The sequence below is a fragment of the Zingiber officinale genome, chromosome 6B (genome assembly GCF_018446385.1).
Source record: "Zingiber officinale cultivar Zhangliang chromosome 6B, Zo_v1.1, whole genome shotgun sequence".
Lineage (NCBI taxonomy): Eukaryota > Viridiplantae > Streptophyta > Magnoliopsida > Zingiberales > Zingiberaceae > Zingiber > Zingiber officinale.
The window spans coordinates 38,540,759-38,548,419 of NC_055996.1; the positions used below are offsets into that span (position 1 = coordinate 38,540,759).

Consider the following 7,661-nt stretch of genomic DNA (forward strand, 5'->3'; position numbering starts at 1 on the left):
ATCATATCATGCAAGATGTCTTTTAAAACATGTGTCATGTCATATGCAAGATGTCTTAAAATATATCATATAGTATTTGAACATAATATCATCATGAGGGCCCGGCTTGTACCACATACATACATAAATGCGCGCAATCCCTAGGACAGGGTTGCTAGCCCCGAACCTACTAGGGATCTAGGTCCGTACTACGACCGTCGACCTAGGGGCGTACTAAGGAGCTCATCCCTTTACTAGACCCGTTCATAGTCCGTCGGCCTAGGGGCGCTTATGGAGCCCACCCTTGGTACAAGCCATACAAAGTAAAATAGCATATCATGGTTCATGTCATAACATAACATATCATATCTTATCATATCATGAAGAGTGCTCTTAGTCCCCAAGGGAAGCAACTCTTAGGCCTTTACTTATCATATTATAAAGAGTGCTCTTAGTCCCAACAAAAAGGGAAGCAACTCTTAGGCCTTTGCTTATCATATCATAAAGCATGCATAATTGGGCACATAGCACATCATAAGAGACATTATTATGCATAGATCATAAGCATACATAAATGGCATTTTATTTGTCACATCATAAAAGCATGTATATTTGGGCACATAGCACATCATAAGAGACATTATCATGCATGGTTCATAGGTATACATAAATGAACACATCATCCATCATAGAAAAGACATAATCACACAACAACAAAAACTGCAAACGACAACGGATATTATCCATTGTCGTAGGGTCAAAAAAACGTTGTAACTAAGGGTGTTGTAAAATGTATTGCCCTACGACAACGGTTTTGAATCTGTTGTCTTTGTAGACATTTGACAATGGTTTTTATCTGTTGTTGTTTATATGCCCAAAATTTGGCTACGAAGGATACGCTAACGTTTTAAAACCGTTGTGGTAGATAATTTCAACAACAAAAATAAACCGTTGTTGTAGATATTTTTTACAACAGATATAAACTATTGTGGTAGATAATATTTGACACATTTTGTTTTTTTACAATAGTTTTAATATATTTTACAATGGATAAAACCGTTGTCTTTTATCACTTTTTACAAAAAAAATTCGTTGTGGTTTACCTAGTTTTTACAACATTTTTAACTGTTGTCTTTAATGTTCATTAATACCAAACAACCAATCTTATTTTACTATAAGTAAACCACCAATACAAAACTAAATATTTACTACATTAAATCCAAAATAAACATCCATATATAATTCATCTTGTAGGCACATATACAAAAATATATAAAATGAGTTGTTACTCATCAAAATACACATGTTTTCCATTACTCTCCATATACATTAAATCACATGTTTTCCATTTGTTGTTCTCCATATGGCTTTTAATTTACAAATTAGCAAGGCAAGCTACATCCTAACAAAGCTCACTTCTTGCATCAAAAAAACTCAAGCCTCACCAATTGCCCGACCTGCAAGAGAAAATTTAACAAAACTTATCAAATTCCAGAATTCCAAAAGGAGAATGTAATTAACCAATCTGTAGTGCATAGAAGGCAAAAACAAACCAAATGAAGGAAACAAAAAGAGGTGTTTATTAGAGAATAACAGTACATGGAATCTACTAGGAGTAGTGATACCTAGCTTAGCATAGTTTATTAAATAATTAACACTGCATGCAACTAACATTATTTAAGTGAACTATCATCCAAGATCAATAGAATCCATGCAAAGCGCATTACATCCATTAACATCTTGAAGCAAAATATTCATGCAATTTTCTGTGCCATTTTCCAGACTGCATTACCTTTGAGACCTGGTAGGCACAATATGCTTTTCCATTTTGCAAGTAACAAGTTGCCAGGAGCTGCAAATTGATCTGCAATAAATAGGCCCATCACAAAAGCATAAGTGAAAGTAAAAAAACATGGGTTCAAAATCTTCCAATTAAAACTTGAACCAAAAGAATTGGATCAGCATGATGAGTTATGGTAGGGTGAATTGTTTGTAGAGCTAAAACAATTCCACAAATTCCTCAAAATAGAAATCACATACACACAGCTTTAATAATTACATAGGACACCTAAAAGAACCAAAGTGTCAATCAAATAAGTGTAGATTAAGAGCTATAACATTCACTACATTCCAGCTGGAAAAATAACGATGTTATATTTGCTTCTATATCAATGAGAAGATTGTTGTTAACTATAGAAAAATAACATTCACTATAGAAAAGATTGTTGTTTATATTTGCTTCTGTATCAATGAGGTTTGTCAGATGCAAATTTAACATTCACTATTCTTTCACCTAACCTTCCTTCAGGATCTGATCCAATAACATTGAAATATCTGTCAACATAGAGAGATTAGATCGTGCTCTAAGCAGGCTAGCTAGTTTTAAATTATCATCAGAGAATGAGACCTTAAGATCATGACTGCCATGTCTGATCTCTTTGAGAAGTCCAAAATAATATCCTCCGCCATCTTTTTGGCCTTCCCGTGTGGGTTGATAGGATGCTGTATCTCACATGGCGTGATAAACATAACCAAGTTCATGAGTGCGACAATATTAGTAAATATTGGAAAAAGAAATTCTTCGAGAAAGTAGGCATGGTTTCTCACCTGAGGAGTTACTTCTGTAATAGGCATTTTTTCCGGTTCCCCATAAGTTGCACATGTACTTGAGTAAATAAGAGTTTTAACACCATGTGCTGCCATGGCTTCCAGAATTACCAAAGTATTTGATGTGATATTATGATAGAACCTATGGGCAGGCATAACGATGTGCTTGATGCAATGGACTATGCACCAGAGCAATGTAACCGCTGATGAAGTGATACATTGTTTGTGCTAAAGTAAGTTTGCTAACTGGTGGAAGCACGCCAAAAGCATCACATGCCAAGAGGATGACATTCTTAGGGTGCGGACCAACACACGGTATCTTCGCATTAGGAATATACTCAATTGGATATGAAGCTCGAGTGTTCTCTGCAACATCAACAATTCCATTGAACCAGATTCCCTTTCACACAATACCAATTCACTCAAGAAGTTTGTTTCATCTTGTTAATCACCTGTAATAGAGTTATCAGAGTAGTCTACTGCCCTAGTGTGTTCATCGAAAATGATGTTTTCCAACACTACAAGAAATTTGCAAACATTAGGACAAAAAAATATGAATGGTTCCAGTTCAAAGTGCATGTCGAGTTTGATAGGGCACTTGCCAGTTCCAAATTTGATGGCATTCCAAATGTCAGGTTCCTTCTCCTTTGTTAGGCCGATGCATTTTGCATAGCAACCTCCTTCAATGTTTGAAATACCATTTTCACTCCAGTAATGCTCATCATCGCCAATAAGAAGCCTGTTGTGGTCTGTAGACAGAGTAGTTTTCCCTGTGCCTAAAACAACAAAGCAAAAGTCATAAGAACAAAGAAGCCATATGGCGAAAACACTGCAGTGTAACATAATTCTACACATTTACACATGGAATGCTTCTAGTTAAGTTGCAAAGGGCAGTATAGTAACCATGCAATGGGCAGGTGATGCGCCAGAATCTCGTCCGACCAACACTTACCTGATAGTCCAAAGAAGAGGGCAACATCAACATCTTTGCCCATATTGTTGCTAGAGTGCAGGGAGAGAATGTTTCTTTTAGGCATTAGATAGTGCATCACACCGAACAAACCCTTCTTCATCTCCCCGGCATACTGTGTGCCAAGGATGACCATTTCTTTCCTATCAAGATTAAGATCAATGCTGGTGGAGATAGTCATGTAGTGTGTGTATCGATTACATGGAACTGGCCAACATTATAAATTGTGAAGTCCGGAGTACTGAAATCCTCCAGTTCTTCAGGCGTAGTACGGATGCACATGCGATCCTTCCAATTATTTCATGCAAAAGAGAGTTTTTCTTCTTTTAGTTTACATGTTTTGGATATCTGAATCCTCTAGATATGCAGAATTATGCCAAGTGTAGAAGTTGATCTACGAATTGTATTTACATATGAAATTTAACAGTCATTTGGGTTCATAGAAGCCAATACTCTTGCATGGATGATTAGATATTTCAACTTATTTGGGTATCTATTTTCCCTAGACCAGAAAATTAAGGAAACTTTATTTACATCTAAAATTCTAGCGTTTCCAACCTACTTGATTATAAATTGTTAATGAAGCCTAAATAACTAAATAAAAGCATTTTGAAAAGCAAAAAAAAAGAACTCTTCACAAACAGTAGACTTATACAAGCATTTGATACAATCAGAGAATTTATAGTGTAAAACAATTGTAATAAAAAAAAGAGTATAAAGTCGGAATTCAACATATCTAAATTAAATACCTAAAATAGAATGATCTTACAAGGTAAATCTTTCTCTAGAAGCTTCCACTCAAGCTGAATCCTTTTTGCCCAATTTTTTGAAGGCTGTCAATAAAAAGATATTAGGAAATTATCATCATTCGTTGCCACATCCCTGCCCTACTGCCAGGCTATACTTCTGTATCAATCTCATCTCCATTATTTATGCAATCGATCATATAACACCGACCGTGGTGGGTAGATTCAGATAACCATATCAATGGAAATTATCATACCTAAGAGTGATGGCACTTACCTTAATTTCCCGACAAGACGGAACACCATCGAGATGCTCTGGGATGCTGAAATAGTGATCCGAGTGTTCTTTAACAGTATCAAATTTCTTAAATGATTTATACTTCACATCAATCTCATCTTCAACAATGATCTTCTTGTTCTTTTTTGGCTCTTCGGCAGCAGGAGGATTCTTCAACCGAGGTTCAGGTGCTTCAAGGATTCTTGTTCTCAAGAATTGTTTCCTTTTAGGTTTAGAAAAATTGGCAAGGAATCTGGATGTTTCCCCCTTTTTTTATTATTGAGAAAGAGATATTTGTTTGGAGATTAAATATTGACCTGATGGATTGGAGCTGGAGCTTCTGGCGCCCCTCCTCTGAGATGGTGGCGAAGGCAGCGTTGCCCTGCTGCGCGCCGTCCTTGATGGGGGTGGTCGGCGCCGACCTCTTCTTCTGCAGGGAGTGCACTTCGTCGATGGTCTTCGCCTTCACTGGCAGCTCGCTGTCGTTGTGGCAGATCCCGTTCTCCGGTTTCTCCCTCCCGTGCGTCTGGATCTTCGGCAGCCCATTGGAGAACGCTGCCGCTCACCAGGAAATGAGAAGGAGCACAACGTCGTATGAGGAGAGGGAAAGATAAATGGCTTAGGTTTGGGAACGCGAAAACACGGCGCCGAAAAGAAAACAGCGAGGGAAAGGAAAACAACGAAGGGGGGAAATCACCAAATTCAATTACAACGGTTTTCTCAAAACTGTTGTCGTAGCCGCTAAAAACGCGGATAAAGACAACGGTTTATAAAACCGTTGTAAAAAGTGTTGTCGTTTTAAAAAAAGTCGCTCAATGACAATAGTTTTGCTAAAACCGTTGTCTTTTATATTTAATGGGGAGTTCAAAGACAACGGTTTTGGCAAAAACCGTTGTCTTTGAGCAAATACACAACGCTTTCTCTTAAAACCGTTGTCGTAGGAGTGTTGTCGTTTGCAGTTTTTGTTGTAGTGTCATACATGGAATCATTAAATAACATCTCTTAATTCATAACATAGCAAGTGAGGCACATCTAGGCTCCAAAACCCATTATGGACGAAAGTTCAAGAGTATGAACTTAAATTCTAAACAACATACAAGCATAAGAATCTCATGTTAACTTCATATCCTATCATAAAGAAGGTCATAAGCATGTTAATTCAATTTTGTAAGCCTTCCTAGGTCTCTAATTCTTTCATGGCCGAAACCTTCATGAAGAGGAACCAAGCTCTAAGCAACATACAAGCTTAAATATCTAGCTAAAAATTCATATCATATCATAAGGAGATTCATGAGCATGCTAGGTTAAATTTTTAGTTTCCTTGAACCCTAAAACTTGTTCATGGCCGAAACCTTCATGAATAGGAAACCAAGCTCTAAGCAACATGCAAGCATAAATATCTAGCTAGGAATTCATATCATATCATAAGGAGATACATGAGCATGCTAGGTTAAATTTTTAGCTTCCTTGAACCCTAAAACTTGTTCATGGCCGAAACCTCCATGAAGAGGAAACCAAGCTCTAAGCAACATGCAAACATAAATATCTAGCTAAAAATTCATATCATATCATAAGGAGAAACATGAGCATACTAGGTTAAATTTTTAGCTTCCTTGAACCCTAAAACTTGTTCATGGCCGAAACCTCCATGAAGAGGAAAATAACCACTAAACAATATACAAGCATGAATATCAAGCTAACTCCATATCATGTCATAAATGAAATCATGAGCATACTAGATTTAGTTTAAAGCTTCTTTAGACACTAGATTCTCCATGGCCGAACCCTAAGGGACCATGTGTCTAGATTTCAAGCAACATCAAAACATGATAACCCTAAGTTTGCTTTATATCATGTCTTAGAGAGAGTCATGAACATGTTAACCTAAGTTTTAAGCTCTCCTAGGTCTTTTATTCACATTATGGCCGAAACCCTATAGTGTAATACCACTAGGTTCCAACACATACAAGCATGCAAACACTTAAAATCTTTCATACCATTTCATAAAGAAGATCATGAGCATGATAACCTAAACTTTAATCTCTCCTAATCCATTTATTCATGTCTTGGCCGAACACTTTAGGAGCATGAGATTAAGTTTTAAGCAACATACAAGCATAAGAATACCAAACCAATCTCCTATCATAGCATACATATCATGGGGACATAGTGATCATAGTTGGTTTAGGTCTTAAGCTTTCCTAGGTCTTTCATCTATACTTGGCCAAAAGTTCAAAGTCATAGATCTAGGTTTTAAGTAAGCATACAACATAAGAACATTAACTAGCTTCCTATACTAGGGTGCTTATCATAAGAACATAAAGAACATGCTTATCTAGGTCTTGAACTTCCCTAACCCTTTCATTCATGTCTTGGCCGAAAAACCTTAGGAGCATGGAGTTAAGTTTCAAACATTCGAATCTTGTGGAAAACATAAGCAACTTGTACCATAGGTGAGGGGATACTTACATCCTTATGCTTGTTGTTACTAAAGAAAAGTGGTACCCTTGTGAGGAAGAAGGAGCGTCTCTTTCTAGTCCTCCCTTTTGTTTTCTTCTTTCTTGTAAGGAGTAAACCTTGAGACTCCTTCTTAGGAATTAGGTTTCTTGGAGAGAAAACCTTAGCTTGGATTTTAGGAATGAGGGAGAGAAAGCTCTATGTCTCGGTGGAGAAGGGAGAAGGAGAAAGGAGGAGGAGGAAGAAGAAGGAGGAAGAATTAAAAATCTTTTCTTTCTCTATTCTTCTCTCAATTCTATTTATTCATCATGAGAATGAATTATGTCCTCATTCATCCCCTTAACCCCTCTATCTCTACCCTCTCTTAATTCTCATGAAAGTAGAGGAAAAGAGGAAGGAAAGCAACTTGGCTTTTGCTTGCTTCTTTCCTTAACCAAGAAGAAGAGGAGGTAAGCTACTTGGTTTTCTCTTGTTCCTTTACTTAACTATCCTCTTACTTTTAACTACAATTTCCACTCTTTTCTATTCATCTAGTATTCTTTACTCTAGTGGTTACCATACACTAATTTAACTCTATCATTTGTGGGAGGTTCAAGGTTCAAACCTTAACCTCACTTTTCTTTTT

General features: G+C 36.9%; 1 protein-coding gene and 1 pseudogene across 1 annotated transcript; both read right to left on the bottom strand.

Moving 5' to 3' along the window:
- Positions 1-2,225: 2,225 nt before the first annotated feature.
- LOC121990923 (putative UDP-arabinose 4-epimerase 2) lies at positions 2,226-2,719 on the bottom strand. The gene is made up of 3 exons (XM_042544972.1): positions 2,587-2,719; positions 2,387-2,481; positions 2,226-2,313 (listed from the first exon to the last, which is right to left on the bottom strand). Exons 1-3 carry the CDS (start codon positions 2,680-2,682, stop codon positions 2,226-2,228), a joined length of 279 nt encoding a protein of 92 aa, XP_042400906.1. The 5' UTR covers positions 2,683-2,719.
- Positions 2,720-2,728: 9 nt separating this feature from the next.
- Positions 2,729-3,838, bottom strand: LOC121990924 (annotated as a pseudogene).
- Positions 3,839-7,661: the final 3,823 nt, after the last annotated feature.